At 33.3% G+C, this 12990-nt stretch overlaps 1 protein-coding gene across 8 annotated transcripts in view; it reads left to right on the forward strand.

The window, feature by feature from the left end:
• Nucleotides 1-12990, forward strand: part of LOC111871518 — a 139945-nt gene that overhangs the window by 93347 nt on the left and 33608 nt on the right. For 4 of the 8 annotated variants that reach the window (XM_023864678.2, XM_023864679.2, XM_023864681.2 and 1 more), the window contains 6 exons: nucleotides 1311-1448; nucleotides 2382-2564; nucleotides 5161-5208; nucleotides 5700-5837; nucleotides 7319-7636; nucleotides 12586-12726. In XM_023864678.2, the coding sequence (XP_023720446.1) occupies nucleotides 1311-1448; nucleotides 2382-2564; nucleotides 5161-5208; nucleotides 5700-5837; nucleotides 7319-7636; nucleotides 12586-12726 (966 nt within the window). Of the gene's footprint in view, nucleotides 1-1310; nucleotides 1449-2381; nucleotides 2565-5160; nucleotides 5209-5699; nucleotides 5838-7318; nucleotides 7637-9547; nucleotides 9680-11215; nucleotides 11399-12585; nucleotides 12727-12990 lie in introns of all 8 variants that reach the window. The other 4 variants (XM_023864682.2, XM_023864683.2, XM_023864684.2 and 1 more) reach the window with 2 other exon arrangements.

Genomic DNA, 12990 nt, shown 5'->3' on the forward strand with positions numbered 1-12990 from the left:
TAATACTATAGGCCTGCCTGTATTTAAATTTATTCAACCTCATTTTTATGTCATCTCATGGCCTATTTAATACTTTTTTTACATTACACTGAAGTATGAATTAGTTATTTCAATCACAGTCTTCAACAACATCCAACACTTTTTACGAATATTAACACTTAAAAATATTTAATATTGTCGTTTACTTTTTCGCGGCATTTTCCTTTTTCTGTTGAATACTTAACACAACACACTTCCTTTTACACTCTGACATTTTGCTAATGCACTTGAAGATCAATACAAAGATACTAACTGGGACGATGTATCTGTCCTTGAAACTTTCCACAAATCCTTGCATTCTTTCACCCCTACCCTAGAACATTGTGTTAGCATAACGGGACCAAAGAATGAAGAGCTCGGTTCACACTCGTGCGAAAATAGTGTTACAACTCGCCATGTGAAACAAAAGTGAATGAATATTAAACAACATATGAGCCTCAAAAAAGCCTCAGTAGCCCTGGTTAAGCCGCAAACCGGTTAATCCGCCCACGGATAATCGAGAGTTGACTGTATATTCATTGTGTCTATCCATCTGGTATTTAATCATGCCACTTGGGAAGAGAGGATATTGTTGAGATTCGGTGTCACAAGTTATTATCGAATTTTGTGGACCAAATATTGTTTTGGTTAAAATTGGGCATCATGGATTACCAGTTTATATGAAGGCTTAAATAATATTCCTAGAAAATTTTCAACATGTCCTTTAGATATAAAATTGTTCAAATTATAGACAGTTTCTTGATATGATGTGATAAAATACTGACCTACCATTCTTTAATTAATTATTGTATATGAAATGCTGTTATTTGTATATTGAGAACTTAAAAATATAATTATTACTATTATTATATAATTGGACAATATGTTGTAAAGTTATAATTTTTCTCCATTATAAATACAAAGACAGAATTCTACAGAATTTTGATAAATGTTGATAAAATGTGTAAGATTTCTGTAATGATTTGCTCAGAGTATCTTGATTTGTGTTTTGAGGTTGGAGGGAGATCATGGTATCATAACTGCTGAACTGGAGGAACTATGATAGAAATTCATTCCACACATACTGAGATATTTCATCAGTATCTTAAATGAAAATAAATTCTCCATATGCATGTGTCGTCATAAGAAATATGCACACATTCTTCTTATGCTGATTTGTGTTTACTTCTGTTCTCATTCATTTCATATTAACAAAGTCATCCTTTATAGATATATCTTCAATTAAAATGCATGCTAAATTTTATCTGAAGTACCTGAGAAATTGTTTTCAGGAGACCTAATGCATGAAGAGCAAATTCTGGAATGGGTGCTGGACCTACATGAATCAACTCCAGACGTCATAGAGAGTGTAGACAGAAAAACATTGCAAGTTCTAATTTCCAGTGTTGAACATCTGGCTGTCTTTTTCTGTAAGCTTTATTTTAATTATACTGAACAATTTTTTTCACATGAAATAAGAAAACTGCATTAACTTTAATTTACTTTTGTTGGGATGGGTGTTTTCAAAACTTTTAAGATAAATTTCCATTCACAATAAACATGGTAACTTTCAGTCGCAGAAAAGCTCATATGCACTTGCACACTTGAATAATTGTTCTGCAACTTAACTATTACTCTCACTCCACTGCTTATTCTAAGTAATACAGTTATTTATCTCTTAAGTGTGAAAATGAATGGGCATGCTCAGTACTTTCATTGCACTATATTTCTTTATCCACATTGTAACACACATTCCAATTTTGATTGTCATACAAGTTTTATACATAAGAATCTAATAACTTAACACAATCTTGACTTTTGTAGATTTCATGTTAATATGATATGATATGAAGCTTTTTAAAATTTATCTTGGGAGTGAAGACTAAATAATTTAATTATTTGTTCAAAATGAATAATAATTTTCATACATGTCTAAAATTATTGGTATTAAAATAAATTGAGCTATGAATATTTAATGAAATTTGGGACAGTGAGACCAATGGAGAAAAAAAAAAAAGTTGAGTTACATGATGTCAAATAACACAAGTAACATTTTTCTGCAACAGCCCGATACATGTTATGAAAACTGTTGGCATCTTATATTTATTTTCTAGGTTCCAATTAGGCATTATTAAGTAATCAATCATAATGAAATATTTTGCTGTGAAACATTGTAATTAAGAGGTTATTCACAAATTATTTATTTTTATAAAATATAAAGTATCAAATTTGGCAAGTTATTTCACTGTGATAGGAACATCTGAATACCTTTGTTTGAGATTCCCCATTCATCATTAATTTATTGTTCACAAACTAGTGTTTCAAATTCTCATCAAGAGATATATGCTGTTTTATCTCACCAGATGACGACAAATGTGAGTCCTGCTCTGCTATCCTTGATGATCTGGAAACTATTGATGATGACACCGATAGGCATGGTATCCAATTTGTTAAGTCCAAAGATTCAAAACTAGCATCAGAGATTGGAATCTTTAGCTTTCCAGCTTTAGTGTACTATGAGACTGGAGTTCCTATCATGTACAATGGTAAGTTTTAACTTGTTTATATTTATTTCTAATATTAATAGTGAGTTTGTTAGTTCTACTTTAAGGAACAGAAATTTCAATCTTCATGAAAATCTTCATGGCTTCACAGGTGGTATAATTTGATGATAAATTCTGTGTAATAAACCTGGAAGAATTAAGAGGGCAAATTGAATTAAGTGGAGAATTGTTATAGAAAATAGAGGACTTAATAATCTGTGTAGCGTGTGAAACTCTTATAACAGTATGTATAATACTGTAGTGTGCAGAGTTGTTAATGGGTGTACGACCTTGAAAAAGCAATGAAACAACATCTATTAATAGGCAACAACCGCAAGATAAGAAAATATACAGGAGCAGTTACTGGGTAACACTTTTGGAAATACAACATGTTCCCACAGAAATGCTGGGAGCAAAAATAGAAGAACTGTGTTTTATGTTGGTCTGTGCCCACATGTTATAAATAAGAGACAAGGTCAGAAGTTAGTCAGTTGTAAGGAAGGCAGTCAATTGTAAGGGAACCTGTGAAGAAAAACTTGTTAGTGCAATTGAAGAAATCCCACTGTTAGAAACTGTTACCAGGGAATGACTAGTGGAGACTGCAGCAGACTGAAAAGATTTAGTATGTGTTTTCTAACATGTGGCAATACAGATATTTTGTGTTATTGTAAGCGGCCTGCTAGTAAATTCTTGATGTGTTGTCTCAAGAGTAAAATATACAAGGCTGCATTAACAGACACAAGTCATGGATGGTGTGAAGTAATTATTATCATAAAATGTAACAGTAGGATTCTGTGTATTTAAATGTAGAAGACTGTATATGAATTGAGTTTATATTTATACTAGGATTTGTAGATTAATTAAAATACATAATGTGGCATATAAATCCATTGTTAAGCAACGTTCACAACACAACAAAACACAACACATACAAGGTCCAACATAGAACAATGGAATGAAGGGGTTATGCAACCAGCTTCTAGATAATGACTCAGTAAACACACTTCCATGCAGGCGCAATGACATCACACCTGAACAGTGCTTAGCTATCATGTGACTTGTGTTTTCTGTGTAGCCTGCAGAAGAACTATGTTTTCAGCAATGCCCATGCCGCGGCTATATGACACAAGCCCACTTGCAGCAGAAAGAGTTTTAGTTGAGTTCAAAGGTTCTAGGGTGATTGAACAAGAAATGGCAAGAAGACTTCACAGTGATTTGAAGTGCTAGTTTCTGTATTGAGATTTATTGCAAGGAGATTACTAGTGAAGATGAGTCCTAGTGCATGTGCAGCAGTGAACTGTAAATTGTATAAATCAGCAATAGAGCTCTATTAATTGTAATTAAGAGAGATTACAACCGAAGTGCCAATAAACCCCATCATCCAAACTAGGGCCCATTATTTTCATCACATGTTCCACAGTACATATGAAAATTTGGTGTCAGAAGTTAGTTGCTTGAATCTTATTGGATTCATCATAATTAATTGGATCATACTGATTGAAATATCAGATTTAAGACTGCATCATGTAGTTATATTGCTACATTATGGAAATGCAACAAATAATGGAATGCTTGCTGGCCAAAATGAAAGATGAAATCAAAGAAGTAATGAAAACCAACTAAGAAATGTTGGCCAGGTTGGAAGCCAAGGCAGAGGCCAACCAAGAAGAAATGAGAATCAACCAAGCCAAGGTGGATGCCCACAGGGAAGCCAACTGAAAATGCATGCAAGAATTGGTGGCCAGGATGGATGCAGAAATGGAAGCCATCTAAGCAGAAATGAACGTTATCCAAACAAAAACGAAAGCCAAGCAAGACAAGAGGATGAATGCCAAATTGTGAATCTTCACTGATATATGTAGGCAGTGAATGAGAGTAAATTTATTAAAGTAAAATAAAATGTGACAACAGTAGCATATAAATATGAAGTTTTATAGGTATTACATTTTTTTGCCAGTTGTATTTATTATGAGCAGAACTTAGTTTTGAATATTATGTTTGTTATATTTTTAAAAAGATGATATTCTTCTGTATTTATTTTCATAAGCCTCAACATTTTTTACAAAATAGGTACCGGCACTAAATTTAGTACAATGTTCCAAACAGTGGTTATTATTTAGTCTTCCATCCATAAACTAAACTTAATCAAGATTTATGATATAACAGGTTGAAGAGGCGTTTCCTATAACATTAAATTTCCCAAGTAGGGAATTCTATGTATCCTGTATGCCATTTCTGAGTATGGTATCATGATGGTCAATGAAATCTGTGTGTCATGTTAACGTCTCAAAATAATACTTTGTTATAACACAATGAGAAATTTTTTGATGTTACTGCAGTTAGTGAGCTGTGATATTCCACCTATGATTGATACTAAGGAATTACTATGTGCAAAATTTAAGAATAATTGTCTTCCAGTACACATTTCTGTAACAATCGTGTTACTGGAAAATATCACTGTTTCAGACTCTGTTAATAAAATTTTCTGCACCTGTGATTAATCAAACAGAAAATACCTAGAAGTCTCACATATATATATATACCATGATCATTTTGTACTGACATGTAAATATTATATTTGTGTTCTTCCTTTTTGTAGGTAATCTTAAGAATGAAGGAAAAGTTCTGGACTGGCTAATTGAGCAAAGTAAGATCGTCTACACTGGTCTTATACATACGTATACGTAAATTTTGATCATTTTTAGATTGCATTCTGTAAGCTGAATATTTGTTCTAGGCTCTCAAACTTGTTATACTGGATACATGCAATAATTAATAGCCTAATAGCACTGTAATATATTGTTTTAATTAACAAGCGATGTAACAACTTCTTTAACTGGCTCTACTTCTGCTACTACTTCATTAATTTCTTTCATGGTTGGCAATAAGTGGCTTACATCATATGACATATTTGCTTTTTGAGTAGAGAACTTCGAGATTATAAGCACAGAAATCTGAAATTCATCGCATTTAAAACAATTCACTTCACTATTTACTAATGCACAAAAATTACAGGATGTATTTTCCAAAAACTTCAAAATCTTTCAGATTTATATTTTATTAAAATAAAATACCTCATATTTGAAATCCATTACATTTTATTTGAATACATAAATGCTTATTACTAATTTTATGCAGGTGAAGATAACGATGAAGATGACGATTATGATGATGAGGACAATGATGATGAGGGGGATGATGATGATGATGATTACTTTAATGAGAATGATGACGATGATGAGGATGACGATGATGATAATGATATTATTATTTCAGGTAATCCAGTGATAGATCTTAAGTCACCACATCCTCACATCAATAAAAAATAAAAAATTAAATTCATGAATACGTAAAGGTGATACATCTCGCAAAGCGGCAGTAGTTTTGAATTTTAAGATAAACAGATATTCAGAAGTTTCTGGGGGAATATTTAGATAGTGTACAATTTAGTCCAAATGATTTATTTTGGAATTATAAATAGTGCTGGGTTTAAATTGTAAAGAATTTTAATTTAATTTGAATTTGTTTATGTTCTGTAAATCCAAGTACAGGTTCACGCAATAGAATATGGAACAAGTCAAGTAAAAATACATAATATCTTAACAATAATAGATCTGCTTGAAAAGTTAATAAGATTATAATACAGTATTAATATTACCATGTTAATTGGATACATACAGCTCAGTCTGCGAATAAGCAAAATGATAAAGATACAAGTTACAAGTACTGTTATATAAAAAGTCAGTCCACCATGTTGACATGCATTTTGACTCTACTGTAAACAGCAGTTTAATATTTAACTGTTTGAGAGACTTACACAGTGACACTTCTCCTCATAGCATCATGTTCTGTACTGCAACTAAGTAATGTACTCATAAAACTACTTACTTCCTGACATAACCACTGAACACTATTATTAACAATGCCATACAATAGTTCATTACTGGCTCATGTGAATTAGAACCATCAGTCCAGTTTTGAAAATTGCAGCATCTGACTTTATCAGAATGACCTGAATATAGTATCCATAGTATCTTCTATGCCCTGCAGCCATATAATTGTGCCTGTGAGCTCTTAACTTTATTTTTTATTTATTGTATTTTGACAGAAATGTCTGATTAACAGTTACAATCACTTTAATTTATTTGCGTTTTATATAAACATACTCAGTGCCAAAGAATTTTGTGCCCTAAATGTGATCTCATTAATTTGTCTCACAGTCAAGAAAAGATCAGAGATTTTTAATTTAATTATACAAAGAGCCATTCTGTCATCCTTCCTGCATGTACCATATTCCTCATATCTTTAATGCATGGCGCAACATGGGCATAACGGTTGTCGTCTGCAGCAGGGGTAAGCAAGCAATGAAATGCATAGTCAGAGCTTCAAATCTTTTATAAAGGTTGCTCATAATACTTTTGTTATGTTTGCAGTCTTTTTTCTCTGTTCTTTACAAACTGTGTGAATTCTCAATTTGTACATATATACCTGTATAATCACTAAGTTAATAGTCGCTAAACTCATACATATCATAAAATATTTAGGCATATTTTTATGTGATTATATGAATATTTTTTGGTTATTTAAAGACATTAAAATAAATTGAATGTATTATTTTGAGGGACTGCAAATAAAAAATGGTGTAGCTTAAGTCTTTTCTGTTGAGAAGATGTATCCATATATAAATTTAAAAGTGGTAGATTTTCATGAGTCAACAATTGAGAAACTGACTCAGTGTTTACTTAATTCTGCTGCAGGCAAAGGCTGTTTCTACATTGGACTTGGAGGAAAAAGCGCAGTCCCCAATCCTTCCTATGAGCCCTATCAGTGCTGTCCGAGCAAGGCCCCACGAAGCTCCAAGGTAGCCAACGCCAGCCCCACTACTGCTTCTGCCAGAAAATTTGCTACCTCCAACAGCAGGCTAGACAAACCCTCATTAAAAACAACTGGAAAAGAGTCCACTTCTCAAGACAACAAGCCTCTAGTCACTTCCAAAGACAAAGGCAAGGATGCGTCTTCTGCAAAAGAAAAGCCTGAGAAGTCCAAGAGAGGAAAGAAAAGTTTTTTTGGGAGTGGTAAATATTCTTGGTGGTGGTAGCATAATAACTAAGTGAAGTACAAGAAAGAAGGCACAACATTTACTAAATTTCACTTATGGTAGGATCATAAGAAATTATGGTCTTAAAACGGTGGTTCACTGAGCATCTGTCATGGGAAGGGAGGTTCCATTCGTTGAAGTTGTGATAAAAGGTGAACAATTCATATCTCAGTTATTTAATGGAGAATCTAGTCCACAAAAGTGCATCTTATTTCTCTGTATATTATTGGTCACATCATTCACTGTACATAGAATGCACTGACAAATCACACATTTGATGAACTTATGCTTAGTTTTTTGGGTTAGAGTTCTGTGTCAGATGATCTCTACAATTTGTGAATAGAATGTAGAGTAAGAGAATCATGTGTTCATTACAGGACTTTGTTCCTACTGGTCAATGCTGCCATAAATTTGGACCAGTTGATTTTATTTCTCACACAAGCTGCTGTATTAATTGAACTCAAAAGGTCTCTTCCCCTTATAATGCTGTTCACAGTATATTTCATGAACTTTGAAAAATGAAGTTTTAATTTTTTCTCTATATATTTTCCTTCTTTAATGTGAACGTTCTTAGCTATCGTATGCCTGATCAGGCCTAAAAATATAACTAAACTATATTCCTGTAAACTTAAGAATGTCTCCTTTACCCATCCACTTCCATTTGTTATGATTGTGTTTAAGCTTTTGTAAATTATAGATTGTCACTTGGTTTGAATGCAGATCCGATATTATTTGTCATCCTGTGTAAGTGCTTTCCTGCTACACCTTCAGTACTTTCTTTCTTTGTAATGAGGCTAAAGCATTCAAATGTATGTCTTCCTTTTGTAACGAGCATGACAGTTACTGAAACTGCAAAATAGAAATGCATATTATTTAAGTTCCCAACATTATCATTATTATATCATCATTGTCCTTTGAAGAATGTGTTCTTTTTTTTACACAATCTTACTGTAAACTTTGAATAAAAAAAGTGGATTATTAAATCATGGGCATTGCTTTCAAATGTACTGTATATTTACAAAAAATGTAACACAACATAAAGACACTGATTCATATATATATATAGTGTGCGTGTGCGCGCGCATGTGTGTGTAAATGTAAGACTGAACAGTAACTTTGCTGGACAAAACAGAATATACAATAATGATGGAAAATCACAAGTCTTCATTTTAAGGTGAAAAATAAAACAAGTGAAGAAATAAAATTAATTGTATAGTGTTCATATTTGATTCAATAATTAGACTCTCTTCGTGGATATTCTGATTCATCAGGCAAGAAGAGTACTGAATACTGTTAGCTATGAATATATTAAACTATGAGAAAATCTGTTGCTAAAATGCATCCACAGCTTTCATGCATGAAATATTGCTTTTAATTTTAAAAATTCTATCAGCATGCAGGTTAGAAGCAAAGATCTTGTAACTTGGATGTTCCAAGAATATAATTAAAATATTTATTTTGTAGTTATTTGGATTGCAACATTGTTAGTTTTATTTATTTCTTCATTAGTTTATATTAACAGAGTGCAGAAGAGTCTAGAGCACTGTCTTGATACACCTGGCTGAACAGATAAACATAACATAGTTTCATTTTGGTACAATTTCAACATGGCCATTCCAGGACTGATCCTTTCATCAGGTAACTTGTGTGTAATCTGTTCTTTCATGTTTGGATATGTTTATTTAGCTAAAAATTGAATGCCTTTCAAATACTTTAAGTTTGTGCGTTATGAATTACTTTGTAATGTGTAATAAATAATCTCAGATCACTGTAAAGACAGAAAATTTTTATTGTAGTTCTTCATTTGATATTATCACTTTTTAATTGAATACATATTCTGATTCCTATCATTGCTTGTGACCGCATATGCTTTGCTGGTATTTCTCAGGAAACTTGCATGATGAAAGTGATGTGTTAGACTGGATGGTGAAACAGAAGACAGACATGAGTATTGAAGAAGTCAACAGAGAAAAGCTCTTCCAATATATTGAAACAAAGGAGTTCCTTGCTGTAGTATTCTGTAAGTTTACATTCATTATGAAATCACATTAGAACTATACTTAGAACATAGCATGTTAGAGGAGTGTTCCACACTATTGCTTAAGAAGAAAATACATGAAAGTTTCAGTTCTACCTGATGTTAGTAATATCAGAAAATTATTGTGTAATGTGATGATGGATTTACTGTAGTTAGTTTGGCATATTTTAGTGGTAAGTATACCATCTATGCAAGTTTTTGTAACCTTCATGAGGAAAAATAGAACTTTATTCCTGAGAAAATGATTAACCTTTGAGATAGAATAACCTAAATTTATAAAATTACAGGATAAGGGATACATATTATTTTACTGGAATTTTGGAAATTTTTGAAGGCTAACTTAAAAACATTGGCCCTGTGTGAGCTGACTTGAATGTAAAATTATGGATATAATTATGTATTATGGCACAAAATGGGGCATGCAGTTGCATAGTTGGCTGAGGCACTATGCTACAAGCCAGAGTGTTATGGGTTCATTCCCTGAAGAGGCCATTGGATTTTTCAATTGATCTAATCCTTCTAGCTGCACTATGGCTCTGGGGTTGATGCAGTCTCTAACAGAAATGAGTACCAGGACTCTTCCTGGGGGTAAATTGTGGCTGGAGGTTAAGGCTGACAACTTCACTGGTATCTGTGAGCCAGTTGTCTAGAAAAAATAAGGGAGCCTCAATGTCTTATAACTGTGACATGTTGCGCAACGGAGGACCCCTACCTCCCCAGCGGCACGTGGCGGTAACGTAGCGCTCTCATTACTACGGTAATAGGCGAGTCATCACCCCGCCACTCTCCCCACGGTGACGTAACACATAACGCGCGATGACGTAAGACGGCATGAGGTAACAGCATTGATAGGCTATATGCAAACACGGCGACGTGGCACCGATTCCTACTGTGACAAGGCACTCATTATGCAACAGGCAAGCACTGCGGCTATATAAGGGAACTGCACAGCCGCTGGAGTTAGTTAACGTGTAGCCGTCCCCAGAGACAATTAGTGTGTGATAATCAGTGACACTTTGTGATAACTGAGAATTAATTTGGAGTGTGTAACACAGTGACACTTGTATAGGTCCCGTACTGTGAAACGTGTAGACTACGGGCAATAGAGTGAACTGAATATTGCGAATAGGGTTATAAAGTGTGAAACCCCGCAAATTTGTTATAATTAATTGTAGCCGAGATTTGTAGGTTCTTAAATAAACCAATTAACGATCTCTATGGTGTATTCAGTAACGAAAAATCTTACATAACCCTATGGGCCTCCATGGCCTCTTACAGTGATAGCTTTCCCTTTTTGTTTACCTGTAAATCAATATATTGGGGATAATACTTTTAAACAGTTTTTGTGCTTGGTGAGGTCCATTTTTTACAACTCCCGAGTTAAGTTCAGATCCTTGCATTATAAATAAATGACTATTAATTTAAATATATACCTTTGAAAGAATATATGAATAAACACACAATTTGGTACATGTGTTCATTATACTCATTAATCAAGCAACATTTTGCTCTGTCCAGACAACGAAGAGAGCTCTGATTCCCCTAGAATTCTGCGCCACATAGAGCTGATCGATGATGAAGCTGCTGAATATGGTATCAAGATTGTAAAGACATGTGATCGGCTTATGGCAAAGAAGTATGGTTATCGTAAGCCCCCAGGCATCACATACTTCCGCAAAGGAAAATACATCAATTATGATGGTTTGCATCTTAATGTATTTAATATTTTTTTTAGAATTATAACAAAACTTTAACCAATACTGTTGTTATTATAACGTATTGTGATTTTCCATCATTATTCATAGATCATGTTATATCTAATATGAACTGTAACAAATTCTCATTCACAACTATGATTGGGGAACATCTCCTGGGATGAAGAAAGCAGTCTTCTGGGATTTGGCGCCGTGTATATGTGGTGTTAACCGACGTTTCGGAGGAACGTATCGCCCCCATCTTCAGGGTTGAAGAAAAAAAAAGTATAGGTAAATCTGCAANAGGTATCTTTATTTTACCTGTCATTTAATTGTGAATTTATAGAAAATTAAGAATGTAACATGGTAGTCAACAGTAAAAGTACTATTGGTTGTGACAGATCAGTGATACCATGCCAGAAAAATGCCACAGAATAGGTTGTGATGTAATTAATAAAATTAGAATTAAAAATAATTATTTTTGGTCTATTCACATTCTCTACAAATTATGAAACAGGTCTGTCCGTTTCTGCAGAAAGTGTGAGCAAATACCACTTATAGCTTCGGTTTAAAGAAGATAATGAATGTCCTTACACTGCTGTTCTTTATTCATTTGATGCTCATATTTTTCTGAAACTTTTGTTAAGAAGTAATTACGAAATGAAATATTAAATATAAGCAAAAGTGAGTAAACAGTGAACTTTAATTTGAATGTTGGAAAAGTTCAGTACTCTCGAGGTGAATTAACAACATAGAAAGTAATTTTTGGCAGAATTGAATGCATCAGTTGGCTTCATTGTTTGTTATTGGAGACATTAGAAGTGTTTAAGTTGGTCAGATTTGTTTTTGAAATCGTTAGAATCTTCGCTGATTGGAGCATCCATTAATTTGATTATTTTTGTGTTTCTGATACTCCCATTGACCACAATTATTGTAGTTCCTGTTATATTTTTTGTAAAAAAAAAAACTTGTCAGATATTGAAAAATTAAGAAAGTTGTCAGTATCTGAAGTTTACATTAAATTTTTCTAATTATTAGGTTGGAGACCATGCATATGTATAACTTTCACAGATTGTCAAATTACTGTATTTATTAATGCTTCTAACCTATGGGAATATTATGCAATTTAACATCAATAAGTGTAACTGAAAGGCAAATACTTCATTGACTCTAGGGCATTTTGTGTGTTTGCAGGTGATATTGATGATGATGAGGAGATTTTGGACTGGCTGACAGACCCTGAAAATATGGAACTGACAGATCACATTGAACGAGTCAACAGGAAAATGTTCCAGAAAATTCGACAAACATCTGATTACATAGCTGTATTCTTCTGTGAGAAAATTTGCTTACTTATAATGTTACAGAAGGATCCATGTGCGGATGTTAGAATGTGTGTGTTTGTTACCAAGAATATGTTTTTCCATTTATAATATTACTGAGTGGTGTGTGGGTATGTATCACCAAGATGCATGTTGCACACATATACATTGTGATATCTTGGTAATAAATAACAAGACATTTGCCAGTTTCTTGCTTGATCTGTCAGGAAAGAGGGTAACAGTTCACACTTAAGAGATAGGCTATATAAAATAAAAA

The sequence above is a fragment of the Cryptotermes secundus genome, unplaced genomic scaffold (genome assembly GCF_002891405.2).
Source record: "Cryptotermes secundus unplaced genomic scaffold, Csec_1.0 scaffold934, whole genome shotgun sequence".
Lineage (NCBI taxonomy): Eukaryota > Metazoa > Arthropoda > Insecta > Blattodea > Kalotermitidae > Cryptotermes > Cryptotermes secundus.